This window comes from Battus philenor, unplaced genomic scaffold (assembly GCF_028537555.1).
Source record: "Battus philenor isolate CCGP_79_NKW_IND1 unplaced genomic scaffold, ilBatPhil1.0.hap1 SCAF_22, whole genome shotgun sequence".
Taxonomy (NCBI): domain Eukaryota; kingdom Metazoa; phylum Arthropoda; class Insecta; order Lepidoptera; family Papilionidae; genus Battus; species Battus philenor.
Genome location: NW_027181685.1, coordinates 10,705,657 through 10,728,773, shown reverse-complemented (window position 1 = coordinate 10,728,773; position 23,117 = coordinate 10,705,657). Strand labels below are relative to the sequence as shown.

General features: G+C 34.1%; 1 protein-coding gene across 1 annotated transcript in view; it reads right to left on the bottom strand.

Moving 5' to 3' along the window:
• The window catches only part of pod1 (coronin pod1), a 32,417-nt gene extending 10,150 nt beyond the window's left edge, over window positions 1–22,267 (bottom strand). Inside the window, exons 1-13 of the mRNA XM_068767098.1 lie at window positions 22,192–22,267; window positions 21,402–21,781; window positions 16,889–17,075; window positions 16,248–16,451; window positions 9,311–9,532; window positions 7,732–7,859; window positions 6,710–6,850; window positions 4,598–5,152; window positions 3,678–3,786; window positions 2,650–2,772; window positions 1,982–2,102; window positions 1,192–1,290; window positions 49–146 (exon numbers count right to left, since the gene is read on the bottom strand). Coding sequence (XP_068623199.1) covers window positions 49–146; window positions 1,192–1,290; window positions 1,982–2,102; window positions 2,650–2,772; window positions 3,678–3,786; window positions 4,598–5,152; window positions 6,710–6,850; window positions 7,732–7,859; window positions 9,311–9,532; window positions 16,248–16,451; window positions 16,889–17,075; window positions 21,402–21,710 — 2,296 coding nt within the window. The 5' untranslated portion in view covers window positions 21,711–21,781; window positions 22,192–22,267. The remainder of the gene's footprint in view (window positions 1–48; window positions 147–1,191; window positions 1,291–1,981; window positions 2,103–2,649; window positions 2,773–3,677; window positions 3,787–4,597; window positions 5,153–6,709; window positions 6,851–7,731; window positions 7,860–9,310; window positions 9,533–16,247; window positions 16,452–16,888; window positions 17,076–21,401; window positions 21,782–22,191) is intronic.
• Between the last annotated feature and the right edge of the window lie 850 nt (window positions 22,268–23,117).

The window sequence follows — 23,117 nt, the reverse complement described above, 5'->3', positions numbered from 1 at the left end:
TTTCTGGTAGAAATTAAAAATACTACATTTCTACTAAAAAATACTTACCAAAAACTGTTGATGTCCTTTTAGTTGTAACATTAGGCACCGAGGACCTTTTCTCCTCGCGGTCAGGACTCTTGCGCGACTTCAAGGAATCTCTGCGTCTGAAACAATAGTCCTTAATACAATAGAACAAAAATATACTACTGCAATTCCCCTTATAACATGGTACCTATATAATACATTTTCCTTACTCTATTTCGTGTACCTTACATATCAAATGTTTTTTCATAACACGGGAATTTCCCACAATATATTTAAGTTTATACTTTGACATAAGCATTGTGATTTATAAAGATTCATAACGCACAAAATAATTTTCTAGGTATAATCACACATAGTTTAGTCTAGTTCTTCTTTAATATTCGATATAACACCTTTTAAAATGGTTTAACGTAAATTTTTTGTACATAACGTGCTATACGGGGTCACATGAGCCAATTGTATGAGAGAGGACGTACAACGTGTTATTATTAGCAACGCGCTAACATGCCGTGTTATAAGAGTAACTATAAAATCAACATTTTTCTTTGGCTTTTGAAGTGAAATCTAGCTTCAAATTCTGTAACAACTATATTTATTGGACACAAACTTTACTAAGATTAATTGAATCATTGACAACTTTATGTTGTTGATATATATTTTACATAAATAAATATGCAGTGGAACTTAAAATAAAACAAAAGAAATGTTTGAATACCGAGTCGCAGATGTTTTAAAACTTAATTGAAAATATAATATTTGACGTATAGCTTTAATAAAAGCATTGAACGATAGAATATAAATCGCGTTTCCTCTAGTGTTCGACAATTTTACATTTATAATTTTTATTCCCTAACTTTTAAGCTTTCATGCAATTGTTTAACAATTTATTTATTCTTATTTCTTATTTATTTTCTCACTATCTATATAGCTATTTTATAATTCAATGTTCAATATTTTTATTATTCTTTTTTTTTTTAATTGGCACTTGTCCATTGTGTCGACGGTTTGCTTCGCTGTGCCATATTCAAACAGAAACTTTTTTTTTTAATCGTACGGCGTGTTAGCCGTGTATATATCTAGGTCTAATTTACCACAGTAATCAAAAACTATTGGCACATTAGATAAAGAAAATATTTAGGAGAAATATTTAAAGAGAAAGCAGACCTGAGCGGAGCCGGCGAAGGCGGTGTCTCCGACTCCGCAGCCACGCTGACAGAGCGGGACTCGTAAGCGCGCCGTCTCTCCGCTATGGACTGGTTACCGCTACAGATAAAAAATAAATTCATATATCTTTTTAAATTTTGACATAATGAGTCCCACTCCATACATTGGTTGTAAAATCTTCACATTTTAACTATGGATGAATTTAAATATTATTATTCGTCTTGCTAATGAGTTGAATTGAAAAAATTTAAAGCCATGTAAATGAGTCAACAAACCAATTTCCACACATTTTGATTAACTAAAAACTATTGAATATAAAGATTTTTCCAATAATACACTTTTAATTTTAAATTTAAAACTAAAAAATGGCAGGTCTGAGATATGGGTACAGTCAGACCCATAGATTGACCAATGATTTATTAACTTTTTTATTTTTGTCTATTAGAACTATCTTTGAAATTTATCTTTATAAGTTAGTTCGCACTAAATTCGACAAGTCTTTAGAACTGCAGTTTAGGTTATGTCTAGGATTAATCTTTGTTTTTTTTTTAAGTAAATAGCATTAGGAAATCATTATTAAGTTATTTAAACAATTCCATAATGTTTCCATTTAGGCTATAATATGCAAAACTTGAACAGTCGACCTTATTTAAATGGTCGGAAGACGCAGTACGCTTCCTTCTGGTCTTATTGATCTATGGGATCAACCTATGGGACAGCATAGGGCTAAAAAGTGGACATTGACCTTAAATATTGGTATATATTAGCTACAATTATTAAGTTTACATACTCGGTAGTTTCAAACATCTTTCTCCTCTCAGCTGTGCTGGGCGTCTTCGGTCTGTACCCAGAATCAGACGAATTGACTTCTTCTTCTAAACTGGTGTCAGATTTTCCATTCGTATACTCTTCTGCTATAACAGATGACTTTTTCGCGTGAGCAATTTAGACAAATATCTACACAAATAAATAAAATTGGAGTGTCTGTCTGTAATATTAAAAAAAAGCGCTGTTTACTATATTCATATGTATATATACGGTACATACACCAAAATTACTTTTTTTTTTAATTTCATGTCTCTGTTTGTTTTGGCTAATCTTTGTAATGGCTAAATCGATTTAAGCTGACAGGTAGTTAATGTAATAAGTAGCAACTGAGGTTTACTTTTATTTTAGAAAAATTTAACGAAAATTAAACTAAATGAACTAAGTATTTTTTTCTTAAATTCCACGCAGACGTAGCCACGGGTATGGCCAGTAATTAATATAAAAAAGTAAATAGGGCGAGAAGTTTTGGGTTACAGTAATATTTTTTTTGACTAGACTACAATGCTGCCATTTGCCGTTTCAACTCTTTTGTGCCTATGTCCAGCAGTGAACATATACTTATCGCAGGATGTCCGAGGATAGTCTCAACTAATCTATGTTAATTAATAAATTAAAAAAATGTTACATTACCTTTAGCGTGGGGTATCTCTACATCGCTTGTAGGAGATAGAGATTTATCCTTCTCTTCCGAGTCTTTCGCAAGAGGAGTTGATGTAACTGGAATTGACGCTGGGCCGGATACTGGTGACGTCACTACAATAAACAAACGTCGGATTTTTATGGCGCGCGTAGACTACGTGAGATGGTCAAATTGATGATTAGCCTGCCTGGTAACTCTTAAAAACTCTTCTTAGTACCAGTGGGCATACGTGTAAGAGTGCGTAGGAATGTATATCATCAGTCTATCGAACATCAACACTCTGACCATTAAATCTAAGCCTCAAATTATAACCTTCAAAAGCACAGCTGCCCAAAAGCCTACTTGAAACATTGATTATTAAGTCTTTACCCGGCTACCTTGTCGTGTTTCGCTAAAATACGGTTCAGCAGCCTAGCGTGAATCAATGGATGTCTATTATATTTGATAATACATCGGTTTCCTGTAAATATTAATGATTTACTAACATTTTTACCTAAGATATAATTTATAAAAACTGTAACTATAGAAGATTGAACACTGACCGATGAAGGTAAGCCAAGATTTAAAATGTAGGCGGTACCGCCCAACTAGAGTTATTGATTAGGGCAAGAAAAGGACCAATATTTAGCCACTTCCGCACATGCAGTGGTAGTCGTGCAATAAAGTGCACCGCCAGCCCGCTGATAAATGTGAATGCGGCAAACAATGTGAATCAACCAACCGCCACCGTTAAATCACTCAACACGTGTTTCACCCCTCCACGGGGCATCTTCAGGAGTTATGTTACACCGATAAGTGCCAAACACAGAGACTTGTTTCTTTTGATAATGTTTTCTGTAATCGTGCTGCACATTTTTAGGAACGTTGGTGGCTAAATGTTGGTCCTTTTCTTACTTAGGATGGAGGTAACGACTGATTCCATTAAGTATTTTCTTCCATATCTACTTCGCCTCGATTCCCTAAAGCGCAATAAAGCGGTTTCGGTAACAATATAGATTAAGTTCTGAATTGATCTTACTTGAATCAGACTTAGCGACACCTGGCACTGCTGGCACGGAGAACACCTTGTCGAACGAGAACTCCTCGCTGCTGGAGGACGCTGAGAACGGTTTCGGTCCGAGTCGGGGCTGTAAACATTTTTAAATATTTTAAATTTTCAACCTTGTTTTAAGTTCGTCGGAAAACGCTTGGCTCCTTCTAACATATTCTATCGGAAAGCTATGGTAGAGGCCAAGTTTCTCCAGCAGTTTACGTTTTACGGCTGAAATGTTTATGATGATGCTATAATTGAAGAAGTTATTTTAAAACACAGTTTCAAATGTATTAATTATAAATAATAGGTTATACTTTATTATAACCTAATTAAACAATAACCTATTAATGTTTTAAATAATTCTTCAAATAAACTATACATGGTGTCTGGTCACCGATGTTTCATGACAGGATTTTTTTTTAAATTCAGTTAAAATTTTTGTTAGGGGTTAGCTATAAACACAAGCCTTTCTTAGTAATATTCTATAAACAAAGAAAGAATTAAAACATTCCAATAAACAAAACAATGAAACACCAAATTATTGTATTTACACAAAACCAAAGACTGTGCAGGATACTGTGCAGTTACAGGATGATTGGTTATAAACTCAAAAGTTTTAAAGGGCTGAACGTATAGCTCATTTATCAGCTTTATAGCTTATAAAGTGATCACTTCAAAAGTATTAGAATGCGACAGCACTTCTTGCACTACTTCTGGCATAGATACTAATATGAATTTTAAGAACAATTCTCCTTACTATATTACCATTACGTTATTTATTATTTTGGAAACCATTGATTGACAGCAACTGATATATACATACACCGCTTTCAAGCTTTTACACATATAATCAATCGCGCCATATAGTTAAAATCACAAGTTCGGCATCTAACAACACAAAATACCTTATATCCGACAGAACCCGTTGTGGTTCTAGGTTTTGGCTTGGGCGCTTCGGAATGATCATCCAAAGACCCGGCTTCGGATATAGACGACCTGGGCAAAGGCTTCGGCGCCTGAACCGGCACACCGTTGATCAAACTGTTGCTCCTTGACAGCGTGCCTTCACTTGACTCGGCACTGTCAGCCTTCTCGAGTTGCCTCTCGGTATCTAGATCAGATTTTTCTAATCGATTAGGCTTATCGATTTCAATCTTCTCGTCGTCATCGATTTTTTTATCGATATAATCGTGGCCGTTGTCGGTGATTTTTTTATGGAATCCGTTAGTTTCTTTTGTATATTCTTTCGGTTCAACACTTTGACGCTCCATGCCTTTAATTAGATCTTTAACATTCACGAAATCAATCCGATCTTCGTCGCGTTGTTCCTGAACAGGCGGCTGTGGTTTTGCCGTTGGTTCTTCGATTTGAAGCGTTACTATTGGTTTCGGTTCTGTTTTCTTTAACGGAGGCATCGCTTTGATCGCTTTCATCGTTTCCTCCATATTACCTCGATGTACCTTCAAATAAATATGATTTATTTAAACAAATTTCACTTTTTTAAAAATACCTAGGGTCCCATAAATCAACGTCAAGCTGAAACCCAGTTATAAGGCAAATATATTCTACTACTTATTTTGCTGTGCTTACATCTATTGCGTTTTTTTAAATTATTAGCATATCTAAGATTACAGTATTGTGTTAGAAAGATATGACATGTGACATATTATTTTTAACTTTTAATTCATTTTCTGGGGCTTGCAATTACCTTTACTATCAATTATTTTCTGTTTGACATTAATTAATGGGACACCTGTATATCACCACAACAAAATAGACATGAAACAAAATTAAAAAAAAATAAACGAATTTACTTACTTTATAATAAAAACACCCAAATCATTAAAACCAAACCACACTACAAAATAAAAATAAACACTAAAACCACTACAAACTGAAACACCGAACACTAAAAGGACAATCACAAGAAATGAAAACATGCAACATGTTCAAATATAAACCATAAATGAGTAATAAGCGCTATATTAACAACAAAAAAATATATAAATAAAAACAGACTTGATTAAGTAGTTTAACAAATAAAACATGATTAAAAAAATACTATAACAGATAAAAAAGTAAACTCAACAAATAAAAAAATTATAATAGCACAGTAATTCCCCTTCATCCCCCCACGTTCCGATATAGCATTTATCTTATTCCAAGCAAACATATAATAATAAACGGCTACATTAATATTACTTTTTCTCAAACATATAGTAAAAAGTGTTGGTACAAGTATGTGGGCACTTATTTTGGAAAGAGCGAATATAGTTCATGGTTGTCTCGGTTAGATTTAACTGATAAAAGTACAAGGTCTACTGTTTTTAACAATATATTCACAAATTAGCCTAATAACACCTAAATTTCGTTTTCAAAAGGATAACAAATACTTCATGCATCTTGTGTATGCATATATAATAAATTTCCATCAGATATCCTAAACCTTCCTTTTCTTAGTTTTAAATCAAAAATTAAAGTATATTATTTAATAATTCTTATTATAGCATTCAAGAGTTTTTAGTTAAACGTGTGAGGAACTTTGGTTAGTTGACTTAAGGAGTCATCATCATATGTTTGATTTTATAATGTATACATGAAAAAACAATTGTAATTTTTTCTTTAAAAAAGCAATTCTTGAGTTTTTTTCTGGCCGGTGGTAGCTTACTAAATAATTGACGATACGAAAGCGAATTCCTACATGAGTGAAGAAATTTTTAAATATGAATGATAATATGAATCGATCGACTTGATTACGCCCCCTAGTGGGCATTGGAGAAAATCACAGAGGTGAATCCACAGGTAGATGTAGGTCACATATTACGTACATTTTCATGATTTAATAATTCATCTAGCAGCCTAAAACATTTATTTTTTATATGCAAAATATTTTATATGCAAAAGTATTATTAATCATTTTGTCGCTTTCCACATATATGGGGATAGATCTTTCTTGATCATTACAACACCATCACTCACAGTAATTATCCGCGAGCAATAAGTAACTGTTCGCCCACCTGCGTGCAATTGTTGTGAGCGGGGTGCAGCGAGATGGTGGGCACGGGGTGATCCTGCATGTCGAGCCACATGCCCGCGTTCACGTACGTCACAGCTCCGCTTGTATCCGGGTACAAATCCGCGTGGTACTCCCGGTAGCTCTGTAAACAAATTATAATTTTTAGCCCACGACCACTCATTCAAAAGAACAATGATTCTAACTAAATATCATCGACGAACGGATCAATTTATTACCTATGCCATTTTAACTATATTATTTAGACAATGGTTGCACAGACTTATTAAGACTAGGGGCCACTCGGGCAAATCATGAAAAATGGCGAGCCGGCCGCCAGAAGTATAGGTAATTAAATTGGTTTTATTCTGGAATAGAATTCAATATTTTTCGAATGTACGAGAGTATTATTTTTGCTGTCGGCGGGCCACCAGTATTCGACCGGCGGGCCGCGGTCTGTGCATCCATGACTTTGACATTTGAACGGCTAATGACTAGGAACAAAACCTTCCAGAGGGATCTCGATTTGGATTCGTCAAATTGCATTAAACATTCGATAGTGCATTTTAGGGCTTCATCAAAAGATAAAAGATAAAATTAATTTATTTAACATTGGAACTTAATTGTCAATTTTTTGACTAATCTGCTTCGCGATTTTATAGTTGTGAAGAAGCAGGAAGAAACTCCACTTTTATTTTCATTATTGACAACTCATTTTGGGTAAGCATGCGTTTAAAATATCCTTAAAAATATTATTCAGAACCCTTTAGATGGTCTTTTTTCAGGCCACTGACCAAATGACAGCCCCGTAACAATACTGAAAATATTGTTTTCAAGATTGTATTATGTGAAATGAAACAAAGTTTCTAAATGTGTGTGAACAGCAACTATAAATAAAAATCATAACTTATCCACTCTTGAACATAGGGCTCCTTCAAAAACTTCGAACAGGAGAGATTAATTTTATATTTACAAATAAAATACATTTTACTAATTAAACATAGAAATGTTACAATGGTGTCATACCTTACGAGGGACCTGATACATGATCGGCACCACAGAAGATCCAGTAAGCTGCAGTACCCTGTTCACCTCTCCTTCCATGACGCGCAGAGCTCGCTTCGGCACTAAGCATGCTCCCTTGGTTTGTTCGCCTAGAAAAACATTTATTTTGGTTAAACATATCTTTTTGTTATTTCTAAACAAATTAAACCTACGCGAGTTCCATCACCAAAATCAAGTGACTGTTTCTTTCAGTGATTACTCTTATTTATTGTACATATGCATGCACATAGACAAGTTTATAAAAAATTCTGAACTGGACTAAAATCTTTAAAAAGTTGAATGTATTGCACATAAGTCAACAACAATCTTTAAAGCTTTTCACTTGTAACCAATCACTTTGTATATGATTATTGATAACCTTGTAATTGAAATAGATTTACGTTTCCAAACACCCTGTGTAAATTGTCGATTCTGAAATATATTACATGATTTTTTTATTATTATCTGTGATTACACGAATTTTAAAAACGATTTTACTTACTATATTATTATGATGGTTTTTTATTATTTCTGGAACCATCGGATTTTGGATAGGGTGTACCATAGATTAATTGACAGCAAATAACCTATTTATTGTTTCCTTTAGACAGTAATTTATTAAGTTCTTACAAGTCTTCTCCAAGTTTTTCAATGAAGTGTTCATAAAAATTACTTGTCGTAACAAATAAGGCTTTATTCCTCGTGCGTTGACCTCGTCGGTAAACATTCGGATAAGACAATGTGTTCACCTCATATAAATTTATCAGAGATTAAAAACGATATCGAGATATCGAGACGACTCAATCCTAACTGAATTTATCTCAGAGGCTACTTCAGATATGAATTAATAAAAATATCACAAATCTTTTAATCTGATAAAATATATCAAATCTTAAGAATTTAAAATCAAATATTAAATATAAGTATTTTTTTATTTGATCTTCTTTTCAGCTGATAAACGCCCATTGTAAGACAGACCGTAACGCATTTCATGCCGTGCGGGGCGTATACGACCCCCGCTGCACTTTCCGTTCAGACCATTTGCAGTTCTCATCGAAAAACAAAGGATTCTTAAACAAATGAATGGGTCGAATACAGATAACTTACATCACGTATGCGCGTATGTAATGCATATTAAAATTTATAACCTTTTCCCGCTATTTATAGCTTTGCAGTATTGAAAGTGTGAAGCATACGTCTTAAGCAACTTTTTTTTTAAAATTGCCGTAGCACGGATCGTGTTAACTATGTCGTAGATACATCTAGTATAACCAGGGGAGTATACCCAGCGTCTACCCCCTTGTGGTCGCCACTCGAAAACCTTTCTGCCCCACCAGCTGTCAGCTTCACGAGCAATTCACAGTGCTACGTCGGTGACTTTGGTACTTCTGCAGATATCCTCATTTCTAATTCGATCTCGCTGCGAGAAACTCCTAACTTTTATCATTTAGACATTATCAATAATTTATGAGTATATAGTAGACATGTTTTTTAAAAATGAGGTATTTTAAAAATAGTTTTTATAGATTAATTTAAAAAATAATAAAAATTTATCACTGACCTGAATGACGCAATCCTTCGATCAAGTAAGGTTCTCTGTCCGTCAACTCCATGTATAATATCGTGGTGTCACCCTTGCCGGCAAGGAACAGCATGTTGGTATCGGGGTCGAAGAGCGGCATCAGGATGCCCGTGGAACAGTCCAGCTCCAACGTCTTCTGGGTCTCGGACAAGTTCCGCATATCGCGGATCATTATCTGACGTAGTCGAGCTGAGTCGAAACCTGGAACCAAACAGGTAAGTTAATTTTTTTACGAAAAAAAAATACATTTTCACTTGTTTTTTTTTAATTTAAGTAGACGTTAAAGTTGACGTTTTACATTTAATACAATAATAAAAACACCCAATATAACTTTTAAATTGTGTCTTATATAGCACGGATTCTTCCATAACAGCAGTTAATGGTCGACCGCTTTTTTCTGCATCCTTCACATTTAAAGACCGCACTTCAAACTAGTTATACCAGCACTTAATATATAAACTTAAACTTGAAAAATAATTACTTAAGATATCTTGTTCATAAAAACTAAGCGCAATCGGTAAAGCAATTGATCATGTTTCGACTTGAACAAAAACTCTTGGAACTGTTAATAACGACCGCCACAATACACTCACAACTCACGTACTACTATACCCTTTGACTTTTTAAATATTTTGTTAATAATTGTGAATTACCAATTCAGATCCACGAAGCACTGAACATAAGACCAGTTAAGGAAGAGTTAAAAATAGAGAATAAATATATACTGCGACTGAAAAAACATCCGAATAACTTCGCTACTAACAACCATCAGCCATACATCGACTGAAACGCCACATACGAAGGATAAGACTTCTGCGGTGATATACCTCATCTTTCACCTTAAAGTGTTAAAAAGACAAGGAACAATTCTGGCTAAAAGTCTTGATACTGATTACAGATAAGCGTGGAGAAAGAAATTATGATAATATTGATCAAAGCTTGAGAATATTTTTTATTCAATGCAAGTCTTTTAATTGTATCGAGATTTATCTTCAGCGTCTTTCACTGACTACTCTCCTTTAACAACATTATGACTGATCCTACTAATTCTTTAATGGAATCAGGCGTTATTTTGCGGAAGTCCATCCTAAGTAAGAAAATGACCAATATTCAGCCACTTCCGCACATGCAGTCGTAGTGGTCAGTTTAACATAACTCCTGAAGATGCCCCGTGGAAGGGTGAAACACGTGTTGAGTGATTTAACGGTGGTAGTTGTGTAATTCGCATTGTTTGCCGCATACGCATTTATCACCGGGCTGGCGGGTGGTGCACTTTGTTGACTGCATGTGCGGAAGTAGCTAAACATTGGTCCTTTTCTTATCTACTAATTCTACTACAGAAGCCAAAGGAGCTGATGTCCAGATAAACCTACGGAAATCGCACAATCAACCAATATTACGTCCAACATTAATAACTAGTGCTGTCTCGCTCGCACAGTACTTACCACACGCAGATCTCTGCGTTCTATAGTTCACTCACTCACGAATTGTACTACTCAACATGTACAGGTATAGCGACAAAATAAAGAACAAAGAAGCGTAGGAACAAGCCGGAAGAGAAGAAGAAGAGAGAATCTAGAACCAAATCGATTAGTAACAATCGACTACCAAATTTACAGTGTTTCTTATACGTTCTACGAACTTTCACTCGACGACCTATCTCCTAAAGGTGTCATGCCTTCAGCAGGTTTTTGAGGTTCCGCTATTTTACCTCTCGCTCTTACCTCTACTTCATCAAATTCTTTCGCTAACTAGATCGTAGTACTTGTCATTGGATGCAATAACTTGTTACAAACAAACAGGCTTAAATCATCCGGCTAGTTTAAAACTAGTTTTCAAAGTATAAGCTCTCCTGCCTTCGGTTATAAAAATTGTCTTTCGCAAAATTCTCTATTAATATACGCCATTGCTCAAAACAGCTCTTTGCAAGTAAATAATATATATTTATCTCTAAAACCAAGGAGCTACCTGGCCTTTCCAAGCATTTAAAAGGAAAGAAATTCCTAGTCATGATTTTTACAACTCCCTTTAAGCGGAATTCGCAACGCGCCACGGCATTTGCAATAATTTCCCGGCGGGATGACTCATCAAAAAAACATCTAGAAAATTCTTCATTTTGCAACACGTGCAATTTTCTATAGAAAAATATTCAATATATAAATACATAATACATATACAATTATTAATTTTATTACTTCTTATATCATGTGATTATACAGGTGAATTAAAAGAGTGCATGTATAGCTTATTCGTCGTCAATTAGTATATTATTCACCGTATCCAAAAATCAGTAATTAGAATTAACAAATAACGTAAGAAATCATAGTAATGGGCATTATCAACAGACATGTTTTGCTTCCCCATACTATGATTTAAAAAGAGAATTAACCTACTTGCATTAATTTATTTAAAAGTACAAATTATTTATAATACTCTTTTTAAAAAAAAAAAAAAAAAAACTATATCAAAGACGTTAACAAAACATTGTCCACGGAATCTGTGTGTAACATAAACACTAACTACGAATCAGTTTAATATACAGGGTGATTAGTTATATATAAAGAGGTGAATGTTTAACTTGCTGTAAGTTAATGTATGGTATATCCTATCTAAACTAAAAGTTTATACACCAATACCTCGCTTTGCGTTTTTTTCGAAGTTGCGTCGCCGCTTAATTAGTTCTAATTTTCACTGTGCGTCGTTAGTTTTTCGAGGTTGCGTTGTTTTGGATTCGAGTCTAATTTTTATTTCAAATTTCCTTTTTTTTCTAAAAGATGACAACACTTTTATTTCTAATTGCGCCATGCCATCAAAACTCTGGCATTACCTTTCTAACTAAAAACAACGCAATACAGTTTCATTTTCACTTTGTTTTGCTAATTTTAGAGTTCAGTTTCAATTACGTAGTGTGTTGTAATGTAGTATGTTGTGCTTTTTTAAAAGAGAATAATAAATTTATATACAATTTACGTGTTGTTTCTGGTTACAAAAAAGGTAAATATTTTTCCAATTTATTTATTGGCAGAGTTATAATATTTTTATTTTTTAAATGTTTACTTTGAACAATTTTCTTTTTAAAAAGTAGTATTTTCTTAACCTTGGAACCTATCTTAGATATTTACATGGTTTGCTATAGAAAATCTCAATTCACTTTGCGGCATTTCAATTTCGTGTTTTTTTGGATCGTAACCACGACGCGGAGTAAGGTATTGATGTATATATAAATTAATGACATAATGATAATGTAGTAAGAAAAATCGTTTTTAAAATTAGTTTAACTACATGCAACAAAGAACGCTTGCTTGCCACTACGACCATATAAATTTCGCGTTCGAATTCAAATTTGAACTATTTGAATTCTGACGCCGCCTATGGTGCTAGTCGTCTTTGCGGTTGGCTAATCTTTGAGCATCTAATACGTATATACGCGTATAAACACATTAAAATTAATTGCTGTTTATAGATACAGACTTTGTACAGCCAGAAGTTATTGGCATAACGTATTTCACAGTGATCACTTTATACACGGAATGGATTGTGTACAAGGTTTTTGCTCAGTAATGAACTATCTATACGGGTACATTCACTCTTTAAGCTTTTAACGCCTTTAACCAATCATCCTATAGATAGATAGCTCTATATATAAAACGGGAGAGTATTTAACACTGAATTTACGGAGAGCCTGTTGACCCCGTTATAACTCTGCTCGCTAGCGAGGCTTGTGAAATGTTTCGCTTCAGTTAACTTTTAATTTCTAAAGTTTTGAAAAGGCATAAATGTTGACGCTTGTTACTTTCAACGCTCTATCCTAATTCATGTCGAAGCGCTGGCAGAAAAAATCATACAAATGGTTGCGTTGTGAATCAATTATCAGATATAAACGAGTTTAAAGTTATTTACAGTGCATTTTGTTAAAAAGAGATGCAAAAGCATTATTGTCGTAATTTGAAGAGGTCCACAGCTGGACCTATATTTCTAATAGGACCTGCTGGAAACGCATCTTCCAATGACCTCAACATGTTATGCAACGTTTTCTGTTGCGTTTACAGGTCCATAGTGTCCTCTCCAGAACTTTAAAGCGTCATTGCCAACCTGTTCTTCCACTTGCCAATGCATTCTTTTTTTTCTAATGACCACCGTTTTTGGGGGCCTTTCGTTCTTCCATGGGGGCATTTCCTATTCTTCATTCTTTTTCGTCATTCACTCTTCACATGATCTATCATTCTTCCTTGGACTATGACAGTTAATTTCGTTGTCTACGTATCTCCCGATTCTTGATTCTCTCGTAAATCCTGAGCTTTCTAATCAAGCTTTTCAAATGGTTTATACCAATAATTCTACTTCGTAAGTATTTTTGTCAAGATATCCTTGTTTTTTTTCTCATGTATCATGTATTTCATAATTTTATCTCTGCACATATCAAAAGGTTGACTGGCTCAGAATGCGTTCGTAATTAACTTGAACTTTATAAATTCGAATTTAATTTTTTTTAATATTTACAGAAGAGAGCGGTTTCGAACCAGTTTAACATAAGTTCGCACTTTATCACACTGCCAAGGATAATAGTATATTCATCAATTCATTTTTATTTCGTAAGGTTTTGAGTTATTTTGATTGTAAGGTATTTTACTATGCAGTCCCTATTCACCGCATAGAAAGCTCTAATTGTTCCGAAAACTTTTTACAGATACTCCTGGTTTTTCGTTTATGCAGTATATTTATCACAAAGTTAATACTTAAATTTCTGTATATTATCCGTTACCCTATGGGATAAATGTTATATCCCTGTCTAGTAATCCCACCTCTTCAACACTAAAGCCTTACATTAGCAGCCTTGATTGTCTTTAAACGTGTCTTGCGTGGTATGTTGGCTCCAAAAAGTTCTCGAATGACGAGTTTATAGACTGACTGGTGGTATCTAATAGATTCAGACGTTACTAAGTAAGAAAAAGACTAATATATAGCTACTTCCGCTATGTAACAGTAGCCGTGCATTAAATTGCACCGCCCGCCAGCCCGCTGATAAATGCGCGTGCGACACAATGCGAATTACACAACTACCACCGTTAAATCACTCGACACGTGTTTCACCCCTCCACGGGGCATCCTTAGGTGTAACAACACCGATTAATGCCAAACCCCGAGTAATTCGCTGGTGGTAGACTAGGGGTACCGATGACATAACTAAGGTCGTAGAAAGTCCCTGGATGCTTGCATAATAAGACCGATCATTGAGGCAATCCTTGGGAGAGACCAATGTCTTGCAGTAGACATCTTTCAACTGATTAGATGATGATATTGATCATGATTTTTTCGAAGTCCTGTGATTCCCTGTGATTCTACGATAGAAAATTTACGTTAGGTGTCAACATATTTTAAGATAGAACATGGGGCTTTTATACAATCCTGAATAATTGCTCACTCGATTAAATAAATGTCTAAGAAATGCACATTACCTATTGCATTATGCAGGGGTTGCAAAACTTCTCGATAATCTGATTCATTAATTCAATACTTGCAATTTTTATTGAAACGTAAATACGTGTTCTAATTAAAAAGTATGCGAAAAGTAATTTAAAAATATATATATCATTTTTATTCATTGGCAACAAAAAAGTACTATAGAACATATTTATTTTACTTCTCTTTCTCATTCTTTAATATTTGTTTAATAATTTGTGACAACTAATACTGATCTAAGATGATGTTTTTTTTATATATAGTTACTGTAAAATTAAGAAAGGAACTCTGGTATATTTATTGATCCACAAATAATCCTTCAAAAATCCAAATGTGGCTCGCGAGCCGCAGGTTGGTTATCTCTGATTTTGTCTATCCGTTGATTTCTAGCAAACCTCTGCTTTGTTATTAACTAAATACGAATTATAAACATAAAAAAACGAACATGACATTCAGCAAACATGAACATTCAATACGTATGCTCTACAGTTAAAAATTGGTCGGGTTTCTGTTCGATTTTTATTCAACAAAAACTCGTCGGCCACCTCATTCAATAAAGCGTTGTAAGCATCGGATATTTCACTTACGCGTCCAAAACCTGACACTGCGGTGCATTGACCCGAGAACAATGGACATCGTTTTTATAAATGAACCAGATTTTTTTGTCGAACTGTCATATGTAGAATATACTTTGGAAGGTTGTAATGCATCGTCCTAGAACTATTGTTGTCTCTTTTTCCAAAGACTTTTTCTAGCCTAATACATTGTAATAAAATGTCCCACACCACTGTATTGTGTAATATCGGATCTAAAAGCGGCACCCTGATCTGTTAAACATTATTGAAATCGGACCTGGAATCCATTATGAACCTAGGTCCATCAGTTTTAATAGGAGACCTAAATAGCAAACATACCATCTGGAACGCTACTAGGTCAAATAAAAACGGCAAAGTACTCCTCGGTCTAGTGGAACCACTAAACTATGACATTGCCGCACTGAACAAGCCGACAAGGTACTCACCCGAGATCACCCATCGGCCGTCCACGATAGACATAGCGCTGCTCAAAAACATATCATCAGCCGGGGTGGAGAATCGGACATCTATTTTTCATCCCCCTTAATGTTAAGGGTGGTCCACCCCTAGGTTTTTTTATATTTTTTTTATGATACAGCATACAAAAATACATACAACCCTAAATTTTCATCCCTCTACGATCAACCTTTATTTTTTTTATTGTTTCCTAGAAATAAATGGCAAAATAACGTTTGCGGGATTAGCTAGTATTTTAATATTTTTTAAATCTAATTCATGTTGCGTCTTGTCATTCAAATTACATTTAGTCCAGTATTTCTTTTTTACTTCATGTGTATATAATATTGTAACTTTTGTTAAAAGCACTTAATAAATAAAACTAAAACTATTTTAAAGTAAACAGACTTGCTAGTGCAACTTACCCGTGGTCAGTATCCTCTCGGTGTCTCCCAACCACACCACCCTGCTATCCTTAATGTTCTGGTGGCTGGAGGCGATGTTGAGCACTGAATCAGGAGTCCTGGGATCCAGGATCCGCACCTTCTTATCTTTGCACGAGGTAGCCAGCAGACGACCATCCTTCTTCCACGACGTCGATTGGATCACTTCCGCGTGATCCTTATTTACTGTCCGCGATAATAAAAAGTGATAAAGAATGATTGTAGAAATAAGAGCTTTAAAGATTCTATTTCTCTTTAGTCTTTTAAGACTACAGATACATTACTAGAAGATAAATATATAAATGGTGATGCATTACAAGTGTAAGAGCTTTTATTTTTTTAAGGGGCAAATAAGTATCTCATTTCCCATGTCAATACACCGATACCTCACTTTGCGTCGTGGTTATGTTCCAAAAAAACACGACGCAAATTGAATTAAGATTCTCTATAGCAAACAATGTAAAGATCGAAGATAAATTCCAGGTTTTCGAAAATACTACATTTTAAAAAGAAAATTGAACAAAGTAAACATTTAAAAAACAAAAATAACTCTGCCAATAAATAAACCAGGATAATATTTACTTTTTTTGTAACTTTATATTATTTATGAAAATTATTCTTACCAAACGCCTCCTTCTGTTTTGTCAAGTCCCAAAGAGCGAGTTCATGACCTGATGCCACATGAATGAGACCGTCTGCGACCGGGTGGAAACCGACATTCTCCACTCTCCGCTGCTTCTGAGATAGTGTGCATTCGGGAGTGGAAAGCGACTCTTTCAAGCCCTCCTGGGGAATATGCCATACTTTAACCTGTAAGAAAGTATCTGGGTTAATTTTCAATATATTTATAAGAAATATCGTCGAATTAAAGTTCATCGAACGTATAAGAAACACTGTATTATGATGTTTTTCTGGATTATTGTCTGGATTATTCCTACGCTTCTTTGTACTTTGCTTCTCCTGCTTCGATTTGGCTTCTATATCTTGCCGCTATATCTGTACACTTTGCGTAGTACAACTCGTGGGTGAGTGAACACGCACAGGTCTGCGTGTAGGTACTGTGCGAGCGAGACGGCACTAGGGATTAATGTTATAGGAATGGATACACACTGTTGGTTCATGAGGCAATCCCCATATATTATTTTCTTTTTGAATCTGCGATCCATCTCAGATTTTTTTTCAATTGTTATCACAATCCATTTATGCACAAGTTTGTGATTTTCAATGAGTTACTAATAGACTATATTTTTATTATTTCATTCTGTGGTGCATTCCAACGACTATAAGTAGATAGATGGGGGCCCTCTGATAAGCTAAATGTATACTCCTCCGATGCATCTGGATGCAAATTGCATTTTGGGGACACTACACTATCTAATTCTCTTATCTATTCTGTCTGTTAGTCACTAAGACTGGGCAGGATTCTAGTAATAATTTTCAGTAAACACAGTGCATAATTGAGTCATTACCTGATGCAATTGACTTCAAGTGGTCACTGTGAAATTGACTTTCTATTAGATAGATTTATAGAGCAAGTAGTCACTTTATATCATGATAACAGAAGCACCTGATTTCATTTAAACTAGAATCATATGGAGATTCTCTATAATAGCATCATTTATTGTTTTAAAAGTTCATTATGCACCTTGATTTAAGAGCCCACAACAATGTCAAACTGGTTAATTTTACATGGTTACTTTTTACAGTGTCATAACATACGACATAATATACTAGCGGAGCAATCCATAACAATGGTTTTATTATGGCATAAAAATTCCATAACAGTATATATCTTTCACAAATATTAATTTGGTAATTAAAGTAATTTTTTCTAAAGCTGTATGATGGTAAGTTTAAAACAATTTTTTTATGGTCACTAAGATTATTCTTAATACAAAAGTAGCGCAGTAAATGTCCAAGCTTATAATAAAAATCAAATAAAAAAACTACAAGCTGTAATAGGATTTTTTATTTTGGCGATTAAAATCTTAATGTTTGTGACATGATAATTACAAGAATGTTTGAAGATGAAGGTCTTTGACCAATGTGTGTTGCCAGTGATGGCATATATATCTGAGACATAATCATTTAAGATTTGCCTCATAAGAGTCAAGATCACACAAAGAGCAATGGTTAAGGGCTATGCTCGTAGTATCTCTGCTAGATCAGAAATGAGAAGATCCACAGAAGGACCAAGATCACTGACAATCACCAAAATGGCAACGGGAGGGGGATATCCATCGTGTCAGCGATGACAGTAGGGGCTGAAAGGTTCTTGAGTGGCGACCACGAGCCTGTAGATGCGATGTGGGTGGGATGCGAGGTGGACCCACGACACAGTTGAACTCGCGGAAAGTCGCTAGATGCGGGCAGCTCAAAGCCGACCATCGTGGTGATCTTTGGGGGAAGCCAATGCTAAGTTATTACAGTGATTGTCTATCAGCTGACACAACGATAAAGATGATTCACTAATAATGAAAACTATGAATAAATATATACATATACAAATTTCAAGATGGTGAGACTGTTAAAATCTGTTATACCCTTAAAAAATGAATAAATTTAAAATAAGTTCAGGAATTAACAATCCTTTGGCAGGGTGCCAAAATGTAAATAAACAGAATTTTACAGAATTTAAATATGAAAATTCCTGCTTTATTCGGACTGTTATTAATTTAAAAAATATTTAAAGTATCTAGGATAAAAAGTTCCCACATTATGTACTTTGCTCTGAGCAATACTATATCCCACAAAACTTGAAAGTCTCCCATTAGACAACAATTCGTCCTTAACTAATTAAAGCATAACATTTCTACTACATCTCTTGCGACTTTACACGTTATATAGGAATCAATGAGATTCTACATGTGACTCCGACTCCCGGCTTGTTACGACCCAGACTGTGTCTGGCGGCAGGGATTTTTACTGGTCACAGTCTTCTCAACAAACATCTGTTTACTTTCAGTGTTACAGTCAGTCTTCTGTGCAGGACATAAGGTGGAAACTGCTTACATAGTACTCCAGTGTATATATAGTATCCTACAGAGCCCCTCGGTGCTGATGACATCAAAGTTCTACCGTGATTTTGTAGGAGTTGGGTTGGCTTTTAATATGATGAAAATTGTACTCTGTCCACATTACTATGCCGAGAATTATCTTTATCCACAAGCCTTATCATGCACCTATCAAATAGTATTTAATTAAAAATTGTTTAGAAAGTAGCCCCCAACTGGTCAGTGTGAATTAAATTTTCTAAGAAATAGACAAAACTTCATATTGGCTAGAATTTAAAAAAAATAGCACTTATTGTCAAAGTAATCACATATTACAAAATAATCACATAATTTTCTCTGCAATGTTAGCAATATATATATATATATTGTGTAGAATTTTATTATTTTGATGGAATAACCTGTCTCATCTTATCAATAGAATAAATTTATTGTCAAATAGCCCAGCGGATTGGCAACTAGAAGTGGCTGTGGGTTGAAGAGTCATAAGGTTTTTGAGAGGAGACAACAGACAGGCAAGGGTATGATGTCCAACCATAAAGTGGATAAACAACCTAATAAGGCTAATGGAAGACAGTAGATCGTGGGCGAGACCTATGATCAGCAGTAGACATATTACAGTTGAAATGTTAATGATAATGAACAAGCCCATCTCCTGTTGTTGATTTGATATTGATTTATAGGAATACTATATATATTTATAGTAGTACTACATGATAATGTCTAGAATAAATATAAAAACAGTCAACTAACATACTGAAATGATCTGTTTACTCTGAACATTTAACTATCACAAAGAGGAAATGATTTTTTTATCAATTTTAAAGTTCATTAGTCGACTAGATAAACATGGAATGAATAGTTTGTGAGCATTGTAAATGTATAAAATATCTATTTTAAAATCTTTACTTTAGCCATCATTAAAAAAAACTCATCACTCACTGACATAGTAATAACTAATATGTTTCCATGTGCTTTATATTTCTGACAAATAATATCAATAACAAGTTTATCAAATCTAATATGCTCCATAAACCTGAGTCTAAAATGACTATTAAAGGAATTCAAGTTGCTTCTTGTTAATTTTTGAAACATTTTACATATACAACTAACTAAAATATTGTTTACAATTATTTAATCAAGTTTATAGATTGACAAGGTGATATCACCACAACTTACATATTTGGATTCATATATCGCTAGAGTTAAAGGGTTGGAATATTATGGAAAGGACTTTTGGATTACAAAAATTCCATGACAACAAAAGATGAGTTTGACCAATAATTATCCACACTTAGCAGTCTCATGGACATGCTACATGGAGTACAGAACAGACAGCCACTTGAAACTTAAGGTTCTTATGTGAAGACCATGGACTGGCCAGCTAATCACAGGGTTTCCATTGACTGATTCCCTTTTTAAAGATTGTCAGAAGATGGTGTATGCAGGATGCTTCCAGCAGGTCCTATTGGAAATCTATCAGGGTGACCTATATGTCGCAGTGGATGTCTTATAGGTGAAATGATGATGATCATCATGAGGTCATTGAAGAGATGACAAACATCCAACATATGCATATGATGATGTAGAAAGTAGTTCAGTTTTATTTATTTATCTATTAGTAACTCATTGTATCCACCTCCAAATTTCATAACATAAATAAATTTGAGTGATTTTTCCCATATTACAATAATTTCCCATATTGCAACTGTATATTTAAGTTTTGATGATAGGAAAAAATAAATCTTGATGTATTAGTAATATAATAATATTATTTAAAGGAGCCTTATCATTTTATAATATTTTGATTTAAATAATTAATTTCTAATCATAATTCTGTCAGAAATTATTTTACAATTGGTTTAGACAAGTAACTTTATTATCACAATCATTTACAAAGATAATAGTGAAAAAAATTAATACTTATTTGTTACAATCTAGTGCAAGAATTATTAATACTTTCTAAAACATCTCTAACTGGCCACTACATTAATTATAATTAAAAAAAAGTTATATCAAAATGTCTGAACTAAATATCATTAGAAACGCAGTTAACATTCTATGCTTCATGAAACAAGTGGGACATTGCTTACATTTCTAAATGAAAATAAAACAAATTCCTCACCAATGAGTCCTGTGATCCTGTCAATAGAAGTCCATCATGGAATGGAGAAAATTCCATATCTGTTATTGTATCTGAGTGTGCATGTAACAGAGGCATTGTCTTACTCTTCCTGCCACAGTCATCCAAAGGCAGAACAGCCATACTAGAACCCACATGTTCCCAATTGAATGCCATAAAGGCTGCGGACGCACATATATTGTTCCCATATGTCTGATATGATCCCACACAAATATCCCGAATGCATGCTTCTGGCTTAGGCACAATTGGTGCCGCATTCTTATACTTAGATGCCTTAAAACGCCAGGCCATCTTCAGCCACTTTATATAAAAATTATCAGTCTTTACTTTGGAATGTCAGCCTTCGCTAGGTCCAAGATATTCTGAAATTATAAAGGTAATTAATTCAGATATTTCTTTCATACTTACAAATTAAAATGGGTTAATTCATTGGGCGGCAGAATTGTAACATTTCATGAATATATTACGCAGATACATAAACACAGGAAAAATGTTAATGAATAAATGAAAAAAAAAATATTGCTATATCATTTCGGTTATGAAATTTAAAACAAAGTTGTATAAGACAATTATCGTAATAGAAATTAAATAAAATTTATCCAGAGGTACACTAAAAAAATAAAACACTTTGTTTTGAACACTTATAGACGACCGACAGCGGAAATGTATAAAACTTTTCTACACATGATACTGCCCCAATAAAATTAATAGTTTTAATTCACAATAACTATACCGGTAGTGGTAGTCGTACTTTTCAATAATTTTTACTTACAGAGTCGAGTAAATATCTACTAGAAATTATATTTCCGCTTGACACTCCCCCTAAACGTCGGCCATTTCAATTGAAGCGGCATTTAGTGTCGATCGATAAAAAACATAGGTGATGTGTCACTCAACGATGTATACTCGAATCAGATTGTTGCTGTCAAAGTAATATCGATATTACTGTATGTATTTTGTTTGATTAATATAAACAATAAAAATAGTCTTTTCATTCATATTTTTAAACATTAAAGATTATTGTTATCTGTACTTTTAAAATTTTAACTTGCTTGACACTTGAAACGAGACGATTTATATTGTGTTCGCTCAATAGAGTTAATACCAATATATCATTAGCTAGTAATAAGTGTTAAATGCGTTTAAACGAGTGCGAAATGTCGTTAAAGAGGAGCCTATGTTATCTCTTGCTCTTATGTTGTTATACCTTTTTGCCTAACAATTCAATACAATATTTTAATTCAATTTGCGATTAAAACTTATTATGAATGTCATAGAACCAAAAATTAACGCCGTAAACTGTAATACGAAAACAATGACTAATGCACTAAATATTTTAATTAATCTAAAAACGAACAGTTAGTTATATTCTTGTTATATTTATAACTTGTATTAATGAAAAAATTAATAATTAGTGGCCCAATTAACATAAAAGTATAAACAATATGTAAACGCATTTTCAATTTTTTTTTTATAATTGTTGGCGCTGACTATAATTATTTATCACATTCGCACCCTGTTCAACCCGGAGTATCACTAGGGCGAGTGTTAGAACCAGTAGTGAGGACTCTCCCGGCCACTTAACATACAACGTTCCCGAACACGTAACTAAACGTTCCTGACGTCACTCCCTCATGCGCACTACTTGTATTAGAAATATAGAGCTGTTCAATTTTATTGTGGATTTATGTAACAGTA